Genomic DNA, 20,244 nt, shown 5'->3' on the forward strand with positions numbered 1-20,244 from the left:
CTGTTTTAACGTGTTCATGTTTTTATCTGCCCCAGAAAATAGGTTGTTTTGATTGAGGCGACCAGGTCGTGCAGCTCGCACCAGTGCGGGGAAATCAAACATTTAACTCGCACAGCCAAGTTAAAGGGACACAAAATGTGACTAAATGGTCAGTCTGGAGCCCTGCTATAATTTAGGCTCTGACATTGACTAGTAATACATATTAATAACACATTTATTTTACTCTGCCTGCAAATTGTCTCAACCCTAAAAGTTATCCAAAACATATCTCAAGTCAAGTGAAAGTGTCCGCTATGCTATTCTATTTTGCCTCAACTCTGCTCTTTCAAACTATGTCTAGCCTATTGGCTGATATAGCCCAATAATACCCATAGTCTAATATAATGGGCCACATGAGAATCGCTGGTCTTTAAACCCGATTTCTTAGGCAATATTAATTTAGGCAATATTATTTACATTTTGAGTGGATCTTGCCTGACCTGCATCACTTACACCTAAAACAACATTGTGGGACTGCGGTCGGGTTCAGGACCAGTTCTTGCAGAAGCAGGTGGGAGTTGGACAAGAAGTCAGCAGGAGCGGGCGGGAACAGGATGGAGAAATCAGTCCCACGGAGACCTTTTGTTCAGAGTAGTATTAACTCCTGTCTTCACCTTGTGGTTGTCCTCCAGGCCACCAGGGGGAGACGACCACATCTTTCCTGGCGACGCTGGCCAGCAGCAGCAGTGAGGAGATGGAGGCAGAGCTGCAAGAGAGGGTGGAGTCCAGCCAGAAGCAGGCCAACCGCGTGGTGGAGATCTACGACAGCCTGAAGACCACCGTGGAGCAGCTAAAGAAGGACCAGGACTCTGGAGCAGGTGACAGGGGAGAGAGAGGAGCTGGGGGGAAAGGGAGGCATGGAGGGGGGAGAGGGTTGAAGACTGATGTGCGGTAGGGGTTAGAGGAGTGAGGGAATGAGATGTGAAGGAGTGTAAGCAGTGAGGATTGTGGGTAGGTGTGGAGGGTAGGGTTTTCGGGATGGTGAGAGCAACAAGGGTGTTGAGTGTCTTTTGTCGGTTTGGGCAGAAGGTAGTATTCTCAGTGAGTGAGTTCCTTGAGGGAGTGAGTGAGTTCCTTGTTGTGTGGGTGAAGGAATTCCTTGAGTGAGTGAATGAGTTCCTTGAGGCAGTTCCTTGTTGTGTGAGTAAAGTCAGGAGTAGTAGTAATGTCATGACATCGAGTCTTGCACTTCCAGAGGGCTCCGTGTGGCAGGTCGCCGCCCAGCTCAACACCCTCCTGTCCAGTGAGAATGACCGGCTGCGTCAGCTGACTGAGGACCTTCAGCAGAAGCACAGTCACATGACTAGCGAGGTGATTTGATGTCTTGCATCCTGGCACGTCTGTTTTATTTATCTCCCTCTACACTATGTACATTACTAATGGATCACCACCGCGGTCATATTAACAGTGATTCTGTGTCCCTGTCCATCTGTAGTCTCGTTCTCTGGGCAGGGCAGTGGCGAGGGCAGACACGCGGGTCAGTGAGCTGCAGGGCCTCATCGAGGAGCTCCAGTGGGACATGGAGAAGATCCGACGCAGAGAGAACCGCCTCAACACACACCTGGGAGAAATCCTGGAGAGGGTAAGACGGCGGCTGTATGTTTTTGTGAGTCCACGTCAGACTGAGTCTCTCTCTCTTTGCAGTAATGTGTGTTTGACATCTACGGTGGTCTACCATTTTGTAATGAAGTATTTCTGTGTCAATGTGTTCATATACCACAGAACTATATTTATGTGAATGTAAAAGTGTTTATTCCATGGCCACTGTGTAATTCCTCCCAGGTAAACAGTAAAGGCTACAAGGTGTGTGGGGAGGCCAGCAGTGTGTGTGGAACCATTACCATCAACAAGAGAAAGGTACAAAAATATCCTATTTTTTTCTGCCATTTGTACTTGTCAGAAACTGCACGGACCTGGAGTTATAATTCTTTCATTCTCCTTCCTCTCCTTTCCCCTTTCTCTGCCCCATCCCTCGTCACCCCTCTTTTCCTCTCTCCCTGTCAGTTTGAGGAGATGAACAGTGAGTTGGAGGAGAACAGGGAGCTGGCGGAGAACCGTCTGAGCGAGCTGCAGCGGCGGCAGCAGGACCTGCAGACGTTTAACCAGGAGAACAACAACATGAAGGTGAGCCTGCAGAGCCTGACCCAGAGCCTGGGCCGCCAGAATCCTATGGCTCTCTCCCCCAACCCAGCCATTGGATTAGCTGAGGTCCCACGTCCTTATTCAGCCATCCAAACCAGTCAAATGAAGGTAAATAGATAGATGGAGGTTTTTACTGCTTTCTCTGTTGCTTTGCTCACTACCAATCTGTGTCTCCTCTCTCTCCCTCTCTTTTATGTCTCTCACTTCTATCCCTCTCTTTGATCTGTCTCTTTCTCACTTCTCTCCATCTCTTTGATCTGTCTCTTTCTCACTTCTCTCCATCTCTTTGATCTGTCTCTTTCTCACTTCTATCCCTCTCTTTGATCTGTCTCTTTCTCACTTCTCTCCATCTCTTTGATCTGTCTCTTTCTCACTTCTCTCCATCTCTTTGATCTGTCTCTTTCTCACTTCTCTCCATCTCTTTGATCTGTCTCTTTCTCACTTCTCTCCATCTCTTTGATCTGTCTCTTTCTCACTTCTCTCCATCTCTTTTCAATCCCTCTCTCACTTCTCTCTCACTCCATTTCATTTTTCTCTTGTCTCCCTTTCTCTCCTTTCTCTTTCTCTGCCTCTCTCTGTCAGGTGGAGTTGTTGAGTCGTGCTGAGGGGGTGGTGAGGGAGAGCTCAGAGTACCGCTGTCTCCAGTCCCAGTTCTCTGTCCTCTACAACGAGTCTGTGGGCCTTAAGTCTCAGCTGGACGAGACGCGCACACGCCTCAACACCACCAGAACGGCACGCCTCCGACAGCTAGAACACATGGAGGTGTGTTTGTGTGCATGCGTTAGTGCCTGTAAGCGCGCGTGTCTTGACTTTTAACGTCTTTTTAATCGAGAGGGATGTGTGTGAGTTTAGCCTCTTTATTCAACAATGACAAGGCTGTGTGTGTAACCGCCTCTCGTCTGTGTTCCAGAATGACGAGGTGTCTCTCCAGAGGAAGGTGCGTACTGAGGTGTTCCAGCTAGAGGACACTCTGGCCCAGGTCAGGAAGGAGTATGAGATGCTCCGGATCGAATTTGAACAGACCCTCGCTGCCAACGAACAAGCAGGTCAGCGTCTTCACCACAAATGAAAATAAATTTGGCCTCACGCTCACCGGCCAGTGTTTAGGCACAGTTTTGAGATACTCCTTGAAAATGTAATCACTTTTTTATTTTCTCTCTCTCTCTATCCCTCTCTCAGGTCCTATCAACAGGGAGATGCGTCACCTGATCAGCACCCTGCAGACACACAACCAGCATATGAAGGGAGAGGTTGTGAAATACAAACTGACACTCCGAGAGGCACAGACTGACCTCAGCCAGGTAAGGGAGGGAGGGAGAGAGCGAGAGAAAGAGGGCAAGAGGGAGATGGAGAGCGAGGGTGTAGGAGGCATGCAGGGAGGGAAGAAGAGAGACTGTAAGGGAGTGAAGACCATAAAGATTTATCTGTGCGATTCCCTTCTCTCATAGGCTCGTACTACGAAGGGCAGTGCTATCCTTCAATCACAATCCAGTACGGAGCTGGACCTGAAGGAAGAGACCACCTCCCCCCTGACGCCCTCTGCTGATGTCACCATCAAGATGGAGTGTGACAATGGTTCAGCCACGCCCACCAGCACTAGTACGTGTTATTAAGTGTTAATCATTCATTAACTCTTTGTTAACTCCTTATTAACTGATATTCATTCTCTCTCTCTCTCTCTCTCTCTCTCTCTCTCTCTCTCTCTCTCTCTCTCTCTCTCTCTCTCTCTCTCTCTCTCTCTCTCTCTGTCTCTCTCTCTCTCTCTCTCTCTCTCTCTCTCTGTCTCTCTCTGTCTCTCTCTGTCTCTCTCTGTCTCTCTCTGTCTCTCTCTGTCTCTCTCTGTCTCTGTCTCTGTAGGTACCTCAGTGAAGATAGAGCCTGGGACAGAAACAGAGGGAGAAATCAAAGAGGAGGAGAAAGAAAAAGAGGTGAAGAAAGAGAAGGAAAAGGAACGAGACAGGGAGAGAGAGAGGCCAACCCGTGGAGGGGGTGGGACCGAGGAGAAGGAGAAGGCTGGGACCAGCAACCAATTGGAAGAGGTTGCTCCGGAGCGCACATTTGTGATTGGAGGACCGAAGAGGAAGGAGGTGGAGCAACTGAAAATTGTCCGGGCGGAGCTAAAGTAAGTTGTATTGTGGTGACAGTCATGATTGGTGATTAATAATTGGGGTGATGATGATAATGAGGAGGACGGTAGTAGTGGCTGACGAAGGCTATGTCCCTGTAGGAAAGCCCAGGAGTCTCAGAGGGAGATGAAGCTACTGCTGGATATGTACCGTTCCGCGCCAAAAGAGCAGAGGGACAAAGTCCAGCTCATGGCTGCTGAGAAGAAGGCCAAGTCAGAGGTACACACTTGGCTGATGCTACTGACGCTACTTCGCCAGCAAGCATTGTGTGCTGTTTATGGGTTTAATTGATTGGTTAGTTGTATGATAGTGATGATGGTAATACTCTCTGTATTGGATGGTTAGTATTGAGTGGAAGTAATTGATTGATGGTATAACAGTGATGTAACCACTATGTGCTCTGCATATTGAGCTACTATTGAGTGATAATAACCCAGTGAACACACTGTCTTTTCTACCAAAAAGACATATTTTCAACCAAAAAGACATATTTTCAACATACACTGCTCAAAAAAATTAAGGGAACGCTAAAATAACATCCTAGATCTGAATGAATGAAATATTCTTATTAAATACTTTTTCTTTGCATAGTTGAATGTGCTGACAACAAAATCACACAAAAATTATCAATGGAAATCAAATTTATCAACCCATGGAGGTCTGGATTTAGAGTCACACACAATTAAAGTGGAAAACCACACTACAGGCTGATCCAACTTCGATGTAATTTCCTTAAAACAAGTCAAAATGAGGCTCAGTAGTGTGTGTGGCCTCCACGTGCCTGTATGAACTCCCTACAATGCCTGGGCATGCTCCTGATGAGGTGGCGGATGGTCTCCTGAGGGATCTCCTCCCAGACCTGGACTAAAGCATCCACCAACTCCTGGACAGTCTGTGGTGGAATGTGGCGTTGGTGGATGGAGCGAGACATGATGTCCCAGATGTGCTCAATTGGATTCAGGTCTGGGGAACGGACGGGCCAGTCCATAGCATCAATGCCTTCCTCTTGCAGGATCTGCTGACACACTCCAGCCACATGAGGTCTAGCATTGTCTTGCATTAGGAGGAACCCAGGGCCAACCGCGCCAGCATATGGTCTCACAAGGGGTCTGGGGATCTCATCTTGGTAACTAATGGCAGTCAGGCTACCTCTGGCGAGCACATGGAGGGCTGTGCGGCCCCCCAAAGAAATGCCACCCCACACCATGACTGACCATCACCAAACTGGTCATGCTGCAGGCATGCAGGCAGCAGAATGTTCTCCACGGCGTCTCCAGACTCTGTCACGTCTGTCACATGCTCAGTGTGAACCTGCTTTCATCTGTGAAGAGCACGGGGCGCCAGTGGCGAATTTGCCAATCTTGGTGTTCTCTGGCAAATGCCAAACGTCCTGCACGGTGTTGGGCTGTAAGCACAGCCCCCCCTGTGGATGTCGGGCCCTCATACCACCCTCATGGAGTCTGTTTCTGACCGTTTGAGCAGACACATGCACATTTGTGGCCTGCTGGAGGTCATTTTGCAGGGCTCTGGCAGTGCTCCTTCTTGCACAAAGGCGGAGGTAGCAGTCCTGCTGCTGGGTTGTTGCCCTCCTACGGCCTCTTCCACATCTCCTGATGTACTGGCCTGTCTCCTGGTAGCGCCTCCATGCTCTGGACACTACGCTGACAGACACAGCAAACCTTCTTGCCACAGCTCGCATTGTTTCATCCTGGATGAGCTGCACTACCTGAGCCAATTGTGTGGGTTGTAGACTCCGTCTCATGCTACCACTAGAGTGAAAGCACCACCAGCATTCAAAAGTGACCAAAACATCAGCCAGGAAGCATTGGAACTGAGAAGTGGTCTATGGTCACTGAAAGATTAGTGGAATCTGTGTGGGTTGCTGGACAGGTAGGATGACTGACAGTGAAGGTGAACAGGTGGTCACGTGTCAGGTGACAGAGGAATGTATGAGACTGAGGCAGGAATTCCTTTAACCATAAAGTGGTATATTTACTGGTAGTCTGTGCTGCATCACAAAGGAAACAAATAACATGTATACAATCAAATTCATAATCAAAGATCAAATCATAGCAGTCATTATTAACAATTCACATTACACAATATGTTTGAAGCGTGCGCTCCAAGCCGCGCTCCCGCGGTGATAACTATAAACAATAACTGAATGGCCCACTCTCCCGATCACCACAGATCATTCAGATGAAAGGTAAGAGTCGGTGGACTTACGTGGATTCATGGACGCACAGAACTTCTGGATCAGATGGATTTAGGGAAGAGAAAGCAGCGAGATCAGGCGATGGCAATTTCCTCCTTTTATAGAGTTGAGATCTGTAGGACATTTCCACCTGACCTAATTAAAGCGCCCCTGGCCCAGCTGAGTAAATGGCAATTAATTAAAGGAGTATTCCACCAACTCCATGGGCCTTTTCTACAGTCACCACCTGCAGAACCACTCCTTTATTGGGGGGGGGGTCTTGCTAATTGCCTATAATTTCCACCTGTTGTCTATTCCATTTGCACAACAGCATGTGAAATGTATTGTCAATCAGTGTTGCTTCCTAAGTGGACAGTTTGATTTCACAGAAGTGTGATTGACTTGGAGTTACATTGTGTTGTTTAAGTGTTCCCTATATTTTTTTGAGCAGTGTATTTTGCTCATAGGGAAGCGATTTATTGACTGTGATAACGGCTTTGTATTCACTGTCAGGCAGAGGAGCTGAAGCAGCGTCTAAGGGATCTGGAGGAGAGGGAGAGGAGGGAGGGGAAGAAGATGGCTGATGAGGAGGCACTCCGGAAGATCTGCTCTGTCGAGGAACAAATCAACATCCTCAACAAGAAGCTCTCCCTGGCCAAGCAGGTGTGTGTCTGGGTTGTGTGTGTGCGGGTTGTGTGTATGTGTGTGCATGTCTTTGTGTGCATTTGAGCATCATACTTTTGACTAATTTCTCTCACCGTCATTTCCCCCCCCCTCTTTGCTCCTCCCTCCTTCCATCGATCCATTCTTCAACCTACTTTTCTGTCAACCTACTTCACTCCCTCTATACCACCCCTCCATCGCTCTTCTTCTCCACCCCTCCACTACCCTCTCCATACCTCCCTATATCCTTCCACCCCTCTGCTACCCTCCCCTCGCTCTCCCTACCCTCTCTCTCTCTCTCTCTCCCTCCTTCCCCTCTCCCTCCCCCCTGTCTCCCCCCCTTCTCCCCAGGAGGAGGATGCGTTGCTGAGTGAGATGGACGTGACGGGCCAGGCCTTTGAGGACATGCAGGAGCAGAACATCCGGCTGATGCAGCAGCTCAGGGAGAAAGACGACGCCAACTTCAAGCTGATGTCGGAACGCATCAAGTCCAACCAGATCCACAAGCTGCTCAAGGAAGAGAAGGAGGAGCTCGCCGACCAGCTGCTCACGCTCAAAACGCAGGTGAGAGCAGGTGATTGGAACAGTGAAGGAAAGGGACTTGAACGTCTAAATGGCAGGTGCACAGTTCAGGCTGACTTTTGTGTTAGGGAAAGACAGTAGCTTGACACTAGCAAACAATGGAGCCCATGTCTGGCCATCTCTCATTATTTCTCTATCGCTCTCTCGCCATCTCTCTATCTATCTTACTCAGGTGGATGCCCAGCTGCAGGTGGTGAGGAAGCTGGAGGAGAAGGAGCGCCTCCTCCAGGGCACGATCGGTACTGCAGAGAGAGAGCTGGCTCTGAGGACACAAGCTCTGGACATGAACAAACGCAAGGTAGCAAAAACACACCTGTGGAAAATGACACGAGCGCACACACACACCATGGACACTCACACAATGAGTATAGATAAGTACTTAACACAAAGAACACAAACTTCCTTGGAAAAATGGCAACGTGCATTGTATCTGCTTTTTGCACACCCCCCCTCCCCCTCCAGACCCAGGAGTCAACGGTGCTGTCGGAGGAGGTGCGTAGTCAGCTGGACCAGGTGCAGCAGAGACTGGGCACCGTCAGGGAGGAGGTCATTGAGAACAGCATCTCCAAAGAGAAGCAGTCCTTCAATGCACGCCGCGCACAGGTCAGGCCACAAACACATGCCACATTTTGGTAACTGTCCATGTGCATGTGTAACCACGCACACACACACAGACAATTCAAATCCACTTGAACAAAATAACAATTCAGTTTATTTACTGATTGGAGCACCCTGCTGAACTATTTTCTTCTCTCCCCTGCTGTGTTTTAGGAGGACATCTCCAAACTGCGGAGGAAGATCGAGAAGGCCAAGAAACCCGCAGAGACCGTCCGCAACGGCGATGACATCCTCAATGAGGAAATCAACGATTACAAGGTAGTCTGGATGAACACGCTTTTTACACCAGGTGTAATACGGGTCTTTAAAAGTGCCACTATAAAGTTAAACTGGGCGAACAATACATGGTTTTAGCCTGATCTACATGTCCTGATCAGCTCTCAACGCATTTTTCCAAATGTGGAAGCAAATCGAAGCAAACCCGAAGTAAAACTTAACACTACAGCCCGTAAAGTCAAACTCATACCCGATTTGCAGTTGATGCCTGCCACACTTTCTTGAAAATGTTAAATATATTTGGCCTCTTCTGCCATTATCGCCAAGTGTGAGGAGTGCTCAAAGCAGGCATGTCCCAACGTCAGCCAAAGAGCTACTCAGAAGTATAAAGTTTCTCTTCACCTACCCCACAAGTTCATCACTCACACACACACACATACGGTGCCTTCGGGAAAGTATTCAGACCCCTTGCCTTATTCCACATTTTGTTATGTTACAGCCTTATTCTAAAATGGATTAAGTAAAACATTTTCCACAGCAATCTACACACAATACCCAATCTCTGCAGCACTCCACCAATCAGGCCTTTATGGTAGAGTGGCCAGATTGAAGCCACTTCTCAGCAGCAGGGACTGGGAGACTAGTCAGAATTGAGGCAAAGATAAACTGAGCAATATACAGAGAGATCCTTGATGAAAACTGGCTCCAGAGCACTCAGGACCTCAGACTGGGGCGACGGTTTATACCTTCCAACAGGACACCGATCCTAAGCACACAGCCAAGACGGCTCAGGAGTGGCTTCGGGACAAGTCTCTGAATGTCCTTGGGTGGCCCAGCCAGAGTCTCTGGAGACCTGAAAATAGTTGTTCAGCGACGCTCCCCATCCAACCTGACAGAGCTTGAGAGGATCTGCAGAGAAGAATGGGAGAAATTCCCCAAATACAGGTGTGCCAAGCTTGTAGCGTCATACCCAAGAAGACTCGAGGCTGTTATCCCTGCCAAGGGTGCTTCAACGATGTACTGAGTGAAGGGTCTTAATATTCATGTAAATGTAATATTTCAGTGTTTTTAGCTCAATTTGCACACACACAAAAAAAACTGTTTTTTTTTGTAGTTATGCAGTATTGTGTGTAGATTGAGGGGGGAAAAACTATTGAATCCATTTTAGAACAAGGCTGTAATGTAACAAAATGTGAGGAAAGTCAAGGATTCTGAATACTTTCCGAAGGCACTGTATACACACACACACACACACAAGTTAGCTGGTCTGCTGGGCTATGTTACAAGTTGCATTTAAGTCTGTTCTTTTCTCAAGCTCTTTTTGCAAAATCGACAATAGGCTAAGTAACCTAACTACTGTTTAATCGGATTTTAGAGCAGAGGGAGTTAAAAGCTACACTTCCACTTCTATATTATGATTTTTAAATCAAAGCATATTACGGCTGTTGAGCTCTGGCCGCATGTGATTTATTTTTTTACCATTTCATCACAATCATACAAATAAAATGTCGTAAGTAGCCTAATTACGTGGTGTTTTAGGGTCTAATGTTTAGAGGCTCGCATACTAATGAATCATTAAGAGATCTTGCGGGACATTGATTTGGAAAAAATCGAACCTTTTTATAAACGAGCACCATTCTGAGAAGTGGAGGAGCGTCGCGCACTAGACCCCTGATAACAATGTACATAAAGGAACGCAGCATTTTCCTTCGTTGCCATGATGTTTTCCTTACTACACATGCGTTAACCTGTCCAGCAAATACAGCCAATTCTGTCCCAATTGTCCAACCGTACTGCCGCGGCGGCGCCTTTACACAGATTACTAGTTAACTAGGATTTGGCTTGACTGAGTCGTTAAATGTGAGATGTTTTCTGATGTGTAGAGCCCGTAGACCCAGCAAAAAATAATGTGGTGTATTTCAGCCCTAACTCACCTGTTCTCTCTCATTGCTCTCTTTATCTTTCTGGCCTCCATTTCTCTTTCCCCCTCTCTTTCTCTCTCCTTCTCTTTCTCCCTCCCCCTCTCTTTCTCCCTCCCCCAGGCTCGTCTGACCTGCCCGTGCTGTAACTCTCGGGTAAAGGACGCCGTCCTGACCAAGTGTTTCCACGTCTTCTGCTTCGAGTGCGTCAAGACACGCTACGACACGCGCCAGAGGAAGTGCCCCAAGTGCAACGCCGCCTTCGGCGCCAACGACTTCCACCGCATCTACATCGAATAGAGAGGGGGGGGGGGGGCTAAATGCAGGGAGCATAGGGGGTAGGATAGTAGTGCCTGGAGGTCAGCAGTGTCCACACAGGCTTTCTCTCCAGCTGAACAAAACTGTATTTTATCACCCCCGCTACTAGCGTGTGAGATGGAATGAGACTGGACACGTGTGGAAATCTGTGAATATCGGCTGGACATGTAATAAATATGGACACCTTGCGCTCTGATTGGCTAGGTGGAATTTCCGCCATGTTGCTGGGGGGGGGGGCTGCTTAGGGTTGTTTCTGGACTGGTCCTACATTACATTGTCTTATAGAGATCATTATCATGGTTATATCTGCTGGCTGTGCTCTGCCTGGCTGGCTGGCTGGCTGGAAGGAAAGCCTATAGGAGACACTGTGCCTGTGGCTCAATACTAGGGTTACAGTACATATGGCCTTTTGTGGGGGAAAAGTGAGGTTTGACTTGAAGGGTTTGACTTGAAGCTTTTCCATAGTTGACTGTAGCTATTGGTGTTTATTTTAAAAATACTATCGCCCTCTCCCTTTTTTTTGGATGGACTAGATCATTACAGACCTTTCACTGAATTCTAGTCCTGAAGGGCTGCAGTGATGCACTGAAGACCCTCATAACCTTTTTATAATAACTGATATTTTCAGCTTCTCTCTCCTCAGTACTCCTACGGGTCCTGCCCCATGGAACTAAACACCAGATAACCTTCTGGGGGCCCCTCTGGCTCTAGTTTTAGACTGGTGTGGTGTCTGTCCGTCGGCTTACACGTGTGTGTGTGTGTGTGTGTGTGTGTGTGTGTGTGTGTGTGTGTGTGTGTGTGTGTGTGTGTGTGTGTGTGTGTGTGTGTGTGTGTGTGTGTGTGTGTGTGTGTGTGTGTGTGTGTGTGTGTGTGTGTGTGTGTGTGTGTGTGTGTGTGTGTGTGTGGGAGAAAGAAAAACGGACTAACCGTTTGCTTAGATGGTTAGAAAATCAACGGTCAGTCCCTTGATCAGCATGCACCCTTGTGTGACCAGTCAATGTTTCCCATGCATTTGTATGCATGTATTTAAAAAAATAAAAAATTGAAAGCTGCCTCTTCGGGGACACACTGACGGGCTACAAATACCATGAATTGATGCTAATGTGTAATGTTGCTGCTCCACAAGTTATTAAACTGCCATCAAAACGAGATACTTGTCTTGCGATTAGTTATTTTTCAGTCTAGTTTTGTGCATTTTATAAGCTACATAGCCTATTCATTATCATCAAAATCATATTTCTGTTTTAACCTTTAACATGTGTTGAGACCACAAATTCCAGTGTGCAAATCTCAACCTTTCTTATTATACAGTGCCTTCTGAAAGTAATCACACCCCTTAACTTTTTCCACATTTTGTTGTTACAAAGTGGGATTATAATTTATTTAATTGTCATTTTTGTTGGAACAATCTACACCAAATACTCTGAAATGTGAAAGTGGGAGAAAAATTCAGACTTTTATGAAATATTAAACTAATATATCTTGATTAGATAAGTATTCACCCCCTGAGACAATACATTAGAAACACCTTTGGCAGTGATTACAGCTGTTTAAGTCTTGCCATGCATAGTCAAGTGCTAGTGCTTAGCTGTATTTTGTTTATTTTCATCCACCCAAAAAATCTCCTTAGTCCTTGCCAAAGACAAGCATACCCATAACATGATGCAGCCACCCCTATGCTTGAAAATAAGACATGGTACTCAGTGATGTGCTTTGTATTCAGGACAAAAAGTGCATTTCTTGGCTACATTTTTGTAGTGTTACTTAAGTGTGTTGTAAGAAACAGGATGCATGTTTTGGAACATTTTTATTCAGTACAGGATTCAATCTAGGTTAGCATTGTGGAGTAGCTTATATGTTGTTGAACCATCCTCAGTTTTCTCATATCACAACCATTAAACTCAATGTTTTAAAATCATCATTGGCCTTATGGTAATCTCAGTTACCCAAAATTCTTGCAAAGTTGTCACTTCACTTGCCGTTTACATGTGAATCTGTCCACGAGAGATTAGCCTCATGGTGAAATCCATGAGCAGTTTCCATTCTCTCTGGCAACTGAGTTAGGAAGGACGCCTGTATCTTTGTAGACTGGTTGTATTGATACACCATCCAAAGCCTAATTAATAAACACCATACTTAAAGGGATATTCAGCTTATGCTTTTTTATTTGTACACATCTACCAATCAGTGCCAATTGAGGCATTGAAAAACCTCCCTGGTCTTTGTGGTTGAATCCGTACTTGAAATTTACTGCAAGATTGAGGGACCTTACAGATAATTGTAAGAGATGGGGTTAAACATTAATGTTAACCACTTATTTGTATACAAAATAAGTCCATGCAACTTGTGATTTGTTAACCACATTTTTACTCCTGAACAGAGTATTAGGCTTGTCATAACGAGGTTGAATACATTTGACTCAAGACATTTAAGCTTATTTTTAATTCATTTGAAAAAAAAAATCAAAAAGCATTATTCCAATTTAACATTACGGGGTGACACTAAAATCCAAATGTAATCAATTTTAAATTCGGGCTGTAACAACAAAATGTGGGAAAAATCTAGGGGTGTGAATGCTTTCTGAAGGCACCAAAACGCCCCCTCCCTCCTCCCCCTCCTCCTCGTCTCCCAGACCGGTTTGAAGGAAGAGCTGTCGCATTGTACTAAACCAGAAGCCAGCATCGCTTGACGGAAAGGAGCGCCTATAGGGCAGCAGCATCTACGGCGTAGTATACCTATAAAAACAAGCTTTTATGCAAGACAATCCATCGTGGTGTTGAACTTGATGCAAACCCTGGAACAAAGGAATTATATACCAACATCCGTGTGGAGTACTGAAGCCCAAAACGAAAAATTGAGGACCCGCGCATGGTCAAGACAACGTCATCGCGCCTTTTTTTTGTTGTTGTGCGAACCGAAAAAGAAACTTTACTAAAGTAAATCAACAACCTTGACCTTAAAATATACTGTATCCACCGCAGAGAAAGGATACATTTCCAGAAATTAACGTCATTCTATTCTTAACCAGTTCAATACCAAATATAGGCATTGTGTTAATATTACATGTCCTTGAACGGTGCCCTGGTTTGTGGTAACATTGCCAAAGTTTATAATTTAAAAAATAAAAATAACCGCTGAGCTGATATTAAGTGATTTAATAACGTGCATGTTTGATCATACAACCAACGAGTAGCCTACTAGACTATAGGGCCCAGCTAATTATGTTTTCTCAAGAAGTTTGCAATATTTTATTACCCCTGCAGAGCAAGTCCATAATATGTCTAAGTAGCTACAGCTCGGTCGCTTTGTTTGAATGACTGACTGACATCAGAAGCCATCTTTAAACCTGCTTTTTAATACGCCGTTTGAAACATTTGCACATCGATCTGGGCTCTATGGATCAAGGCGCTGATTCTCAAGAACCCGTTTTTTAAATATAATTGCATCTTCTATTATCACTTGAATGAGCGTACATTTTGATTTCCCAACATGACTTCCTACAACCGTGCAGATTCATCCTCAATACCCGTTTTATTATCCACGCTTGTTTTGATGCTTGGCTTGGCAGCGCGATGCGTCGTGCAGGCCATGCCTTCGGAGGATAGCCCTCAAACGGCCCAGGCATCAGTCAGCCTCCGGTCCCTGGTCACGGGGACCTGCAAAGATGTCCACAAATACGTGGAGTCTGTGGTGGGAACCAATGTAATCGAATCGACTGTTGAGGTAAGGAGGATAGGAAAATATGTCATAAAATGTATGCTACCTAATAGTAGACTATTTGAGTAAATCTAACCAGCACTTAATCCCGGGGCGTATTTATTACGCCGTTTCTTTTCTTAGCGGTACGAGACGGGGAGGGACCTACCAGAATTTGTGTAATAAAAACTCTCGTTTGGACTAATGATTACACCCCTGTTTCCTGTGTTATTCTATTCATTAATCAATTAACTATACTTAATTTATCTATTCTAACTATCTTCCTTTTAAGGGTGACATTTGCTCAATTTTAAAGCATTGCTTAATTGTGGTTTTCTGTCAACTAAAATTCTTTCTCCAATCTTACTGTATTCCTTACTTCCTCACCACCTCCACTCACTTCCCCTCCCCATCTCCTTTTCTTCTCTGACCCATATCTCCCTCTCTTCCCTTGCCCCACTACCCGATAATCTCTCCTCTAATCTCCCCTCTACTCTGCCCTAATTTCATGTATGCTTATATCCATGCACCCTCTCCCTTGCTGCCACTACTCTGTGCGCCCTACCCCAGAGTGTGCTGTTGTATCTAGAGTCAGTACTTGGTCAAGAGAACGTCTATACCATGGCCATGGTAAGAAACCACCAGGTTCCTCATCTAACTAACCTCTCCTCTGACAATCGGCCCAAAACAAAGCTCCTTATAGCTCTGTTTGCAGGGCACATGTCAGTCACTTCATACAGCATGTGTGTTATACAGATAGGCAAATGACTGCATCACTCTTTAATTTTATGCCAATTGTGGGTATGGTTTGTGTAACTGTACATAGCCACATTCATGCCCATGTTTTAGATTTTCAGATGGCCTTTTTAAACGTTCCATGCGGACACATTACAAGGTGACCGAGATGGACAGTTGTCTCTGGCCTGCTCTGACACACTAAACAGTGCTGCTTGTGTAGGGTAGCAACAGGTGCAGCGGAGTCAGGCTGTCCTACTATGACTACCCTTGACCTCAGCTAAGCCGTGTGTGTGTGTGTGTGGGGGGGGGTTATCAGTCCAACCTTCAGCTGTCTTTTAAAAAAATTTAAAAAAATACCAGGACAGCTTCGATCTCACACACCACACACACACACACACATCATCAACAACACCCCCATGATGCCAGCTGGGAACGCCATTTGAACATAGGGACTCAATCATTTCGCTCAATACAAGTGGATTGCACTTGTATGGTGACCGACTGGCCATTGGGTTTAACTAAACTAACTAATGGCATGATCAAAGACAACCTGTATTGTAGGAATCAAACATGCCTGGCACTCATAAAAAAGATCTAGGTCAGTGTTGAGTGGGACGATTGAATCAGTGACCCACACCTGCAAACACCACCTGTTTTATACTGAATGACAGCTGACCTTGTAGCAACAGCTGTGGTCGTTCTAATTGGTATTACTTGTCACTGTCAGTTGTGCTGCTCTATCACTCACTACAGGATCATGGTAAGAAATACATTTTACTGTACATAAAGTAAGCTATACAGGCAGGGGAAAAGTGGGCTGACTTCGTTGGCCACTTTAAAGTGAATGTATGGCCCTCTACTCTAGAATAGGACTAGAATATTTCTTTCACCGGAGTAACCGTTTTAATTCTCCCCTTACAGTACAAATATGTAAGCTGTACTGTAAGCCATGTCAAAATTCTTCTCACCCTCCCCTCCTCTTAGTTCTTTGAGATGTTGATCCGGTTTCTGGCTGAAGGAGCTGCCAGCGGCCTGAATGTCATCGCGGTTTACGTCACAGAGATCCTCAGGGTCACAGGGGTTGATGGTGGGTGACCGTATGTGTGTGTGTGTGTGTGTGTGTGTGTGTGTGTGTGTGTGTGTGTGTGTGTGTGTGTGTGTAGGTTCATCCTTTCTACATCACATCTACTTTGGGTTTAGAGAGCTAAAATCATCATGTATCAATCTCACTTGCACACATTAAATGCTCACGTTTAGTCCGTCAAAGCTGTATCTGAAGAAGAGCTTCCATTCCCTCTCTGTAATATGGGAACTGGGAAGTGTGGGTTTGAATTCTTCCTCTTGTGTCTGTGATTTGATCTCTCTAATAGGATCTAAACCGCACACAGGCTATTGGTTTTCAAAGAGATTGCTCTTCGAATTCACTCAAGTTCAAGAGTAAAGATAGACAAAATAATTGAATTACCCCCGGCAATATTTAAACACGTGTCCTCTCTCTCTCCCTCCATCTCTCAGTCCAGCTGCCGTTCCCTCACTTCACACCAGAGGGCGTGGCATCGGTAGGTCAATGGGCTCTGCTGGCTCTGATTGGCTACTGGGTGCTGTCCATTGTCCTGCGCCTATTGGTGGGCGTGGTGAGGAGGGTGTTCTGGATGCTGAAGGCGGGCACAGCGCTGTGGCTCTTCGGCCTGATCGTCAGCGATGTCAAGGCTGGTTCAGACACCACAGCTGTCCGGTTGGCAGGCCTGGTGCTCGGGTGTGCTCTTCTGGGGCTTGCCAGCTACGGGTCAGAAAAGACAATCCACATGGAAGACCGCCTGAGCATCCTGGAAGGAAGGGTGAAGGCAGTGGAGAGGAGGAAGGGTGATGAGTGATGGGATGGGAGGATAGTTGGAAGGATGATGGTCTGTTTCTCAAGTGAAAATAAAGCAACCTCTGGGATTTTATGATTGGAAATGCATGTAAGAAAGTGGTTTCTCATTTCTTATCCCTTTAGGTGTGTTTGTTACATATAATAACATCTGAAATCTATGATACATGGAGAATATATATTTTTTTTTTACAAAAAAAACGTAATGGACAAGTATTCAAGTTGTTTAATACGTTTTGTTTTACTCCAAGATATGTCACACAGTGGTTTTAAATGGTTTATATTCTCTCTTGCAAGGCTGTCTGTTTGCATTTACAGTATCTTGCTTAGATTGATTCTAAATTACTCACAGAAGACATTAAAACAGTGCAATACATGAAACCACAAAGCCAAGATACACAAGGAAAAAGTACATCTCTACAGTACATAGTATTTGTTAAATGTAAGGACACTTCCACACTGGTCTGCTCATCAGTTTCAGCCTGCCACAACAAGCATACATACAGCGTGGTGCATTTTGCTGAGGTAATGCACCATAGAACATTTGCACCATTGGAACATTTGACATAATACAAATAGACAAACCTTTTAAAATAGTGTGTATATATATATATATATATATATTAAAAACCTAGTTTGTCAAAAGAAACCTGATAACAACAGTTTTAATTCATGTTGAAAACAGACAAGTTTGACCTGTGTTTCGCTGTGAATTTTGAATGGTGGTGATGAGATAATTGGGGGAGGAGTTGCCCCGGAATCTCAGCTCTAGGATCAGTTGGATGAAGCATCTCTGTTACAAGTGCTTCTTTAGTCCTAGTCAAGACAATGTACGGAGTGGTAGCAGGCCTAATAAGTGTCATAGAGACATCCACTCAACTTTGCTGGTAGAGAATACACTCAGCGGGATCCAGAGGAGCGTGATCTACATGGGATACAGTATAGAATGTTTATTATTCGAGATGGGCATTATTTGCAGGCAGTCAAATGTGTGCAGTTGGTGGGAAAAGGTGTAACGTTAGTGGTTAGGATGTTGGAAATGTATATATATTTTTTTAATTCTTGAAGCGCCATTTCAATTTAACAGAGAGCGAGATATGAAATAGAATTTGTCTCAATACAGGGGGGCTCTACAAATTTGTAGCTTAATTTAAAATCACTGTATACTGTACCGTTTCAAACTTTTAGGGTACAGTTGAAGTCGGAAGTTTACATACACTTAGGTTGGAGTCATTAAAACCTATTTTTCAACCACTCCACAAATTTCTTGTTAACAAACTATAGTTTTGGCAAGTCGGTTAGGACATCTATTTTGTGGATGACAAGTAATTTTTCCAACAATTGTTAACAGACAGATTATTTCACCAATAACTCACTGTATCACAATTCCAGTGGGTCAGAAGTTCACATACACTAAGTTGACTGTGCCTTTAAACAGCTGGAAATGATGTCATGGCTTTAGAAGCTTCTGATAGGCTAATTGACATCATTTGAGTCATTTGCAGGTGTACCTGTGGATGTATTTCAAGGCCTACCTTCAAACTCATTGCCTCTTTGCTTGACATCATGGGAAAATCTAAAGAAATCAGTCAAGACCTCAGAAAAATAATTATAGACCTCCACAAGTCTGGTTTATCCTTGGGAGCAATTTCCAAACGCCTGAAGGTACCACGTTCATCTGTACAAACAATAGTATGCAAGTATAAACACCATGGGACCACGCAGCCGTCATACTGTTAGGTTCTTATTTTTCAAAGTAAATAACTCACGGACACTGGAGAAGCTTTAACCAAGTTTAATTCTTCCCAAAGGTTCTGTACAGCTGTATTCAGACAGAAAATTACAGGCCTCTCTCGTCTTTTTAAATGGGAGAATTAGCACAATTGGTGGCTGACTAAATACTTTTTTGCCCCACTGTATACATATATCCCACTTAAGACCCTCATCCTTCTCTCTAATGGTTACATCTTATGGTTTAACAGGAATTGAATAAAGAGGGTAACAGGATACCAAACCTTTATTACTCCCAGATGAGAATCTGTCCTCACCTCCTGACATCAACCCTTCATTCATCTAATCCACAGATGTCCATCTGTCTCCCCTGTATCAACACGTTGCTCTCCTCTTGTCATCCACACATTGTCATCCACACATTGTCATCCACACATTCCACAGCTATCTGTCTTTCTACAGAGACCCAGTCTCTTTCACCCCTTAATATACTATGTGTCTGATCTGTCATGTCTTTAATATCTCAATGTTTAAAATGTCGAATCCAACACCGCTCAAGAAGGAGACGCGTTCTGTCTCCTAGAGACGAACGTACTTTGGTGCGAAAAGTGCAAATCAATCCCAGAACAACAGCAAAGGACCATGTCAAGATCCTGGAGGAAACGGGTACAAAAGTATCTATATCCACAGTAAAACCAGTCCTATGTCGACATAACCTGAAAGGCCGCTCAACAAGGAAGAAGCCACTGCTCCAAAACCGCCATAAAAAAGACATACTACGGTTTGCAACTGCACATGGAGACAAAGATCATACTTTTTGGAGAAATGTACTCTGGTCTGATGAAACAAAAATATAACTGTTTGGCCATAATGACCATCGTTATGTTTAGAGGAAAAAGGGGGGGACTTGCAAGCCGAAGAACACCATCCCAACCGTGAAGCACAGGGGTGGCAGTATCATGCTGTCGGGGTGCTTTGCTGCAGGAGGCATTTTTGCTCTTCACAAAACAGATAGCATCATGAGGAAGGACAATTCTGTGGACATATTGAAGCAACATCTCAAGACATCAGTCAGGAAGTTAAAGCTTGGTCGCAAATGGGTCTTCCAAATGGACAATGACCCCAAGCATACTTCCAAAGTTGTTGCAAAATGGCTTAAGGACAACAAAGTCAAGGTTTTGGAGTGGCCATCACAAAGCCCTGACCTCAATCCTATAGACAATTTGTGGGTAGAACTGAAAAAGCATGTGCGAGCAAGGAGGCCAACAAAACTGACTGAGTTACACCAGCTCTGTCAGGAGTAATGGGCCAAAATTCACCCAATGTCACGACTCCCGCCGAAGGTAGCTCCCCTGCCTGTTCGGGGGGTGCTCGGCGGTCGTCGTCGCCGGT

At 45.2% G+C, this 20,244-nt stretch overlaps 2 protein-coding genes across 7 annotated transcripts in view; both read left to right on the forward strand.

Annotated features, from left to right (window-relative positions):
* The window catches only part of LOC123993271 (E3 ubiquitin-protein ligase BRE1A-like), a 29,556-nt gene extending 17,590 nt beyond the window's left edge, over positions 1-11,966 (forward strand). For 3 of the 5 annotated variants that reach the window (XM_046295206.1, XM_046295204.1, XM_046295205.1), the window contains exons 6-22: positions 672-857; positions 1,235-1,350; positions 1,475-1,621; positions 1,822-1,896; positions 2,044-2,289; positions 2,764-2,943; positions 3,092-3,227; positions 3,361-3,482; positions 3,630-3,780; positions 4,039-4,303; positions 4,409-4,526; positions 7,015-7,164; positions 7,516-7,728; positions 7,919-8,044; positions 8,209-8,349; positions 8,518-8,622; positions 10,623-11,966. In XM_046295206.1, coding sequence (XP_046151162.1) covers positions 672-857; positions 1,235-1,350; positions 1,475-1,621; positions 1,822-1,896; positions 2,044-2,289; positions 2,764-2,943; positions 3,092-3,227; positions 3,361-3,482; positions 3,630-3,780; positions 4,039-4,303; positions 4,409-4,526; positions 7,015-7,164; positions 7,516-7,728; positions 7,919-8,044; positions 8,209-8,349; positions 8,518-8,622; positions 10,623-10,799 — 2,654 coding nt within the window. In that variant the 3' untranslated portion in view covers positions 10,800-11,966. The remainder of the gene's footprint in view (positions 1-671; positions 858-1,234; positions 1,351-1,474; positions 1,622-1,821; positions 1,897-2,043; positions 2,290-2,763; positions 2,944-3,091; positions 3,228-3,360; positions 3,483-3,629; positions 3,781-4,038; positions 4,304-4,408; positions 4,527-7,014; positions 7,165-7,515; positions 7,729-7,918; positions 8,045-8,208; positions 8,350-8,517; positions 8,623-10,622) is intronic. The other 2 variants (XM_046295207.1, XM_046295208.1) reach the window with 2 other exon arrangements.
* A 1,481-nt stretch (positions 11,967-13,447) lies between these two features.
* Positions 13,448-17,216, forward strand: LOC123993274. Of its 2 annotated transcripts, XM_046295211.1 has the most exons (4): positions 13,448-14,540; positions 15,084-15,143; positions 16,236-16,338; positions 16,767-17,216. In XM_046295211.1, the coding sequence occupies exons 1-4, from the start codon at positions 14,307-14,309 to the stop codon at positions 17,123-17,125; spliced, it is 756 nt and encodes a 251-aa protein (XP_046151167.1). In that variant the 5' UTR covers positions 13,448-14,306; the 3' UTR covers positions 17,126-17,216. The 2 variants fall into 2 exon arrangements, with proteins under 2 accessions (XP_046151167.1, XP_046151168.1); XM_046295212.1 differs by lacking the exon at positions 15,084-15,143.
* The last annotated feature ends 3,028 nt before the right edge of the window (positions 17,217-20,244 follow it).

The sequence above is a fragment of the Oncorhynchus gorbuscha genome, linkage group LG13 (assembly GCF_021184085.1).
Source record: "Oncorhynchus gorbuscha isolate QuinsamMale2020 ecotype Even-year linkage group LG13, OgorEven_v1.0, whole genome shotgun sequence".
Lineage (NCBI taxonomy): Eukaryota > Metazoa > Chordata > Actinopteri > Salmoniformes > Salmonidae > Oncorhynchus > Oncorhynchus gorbuscha.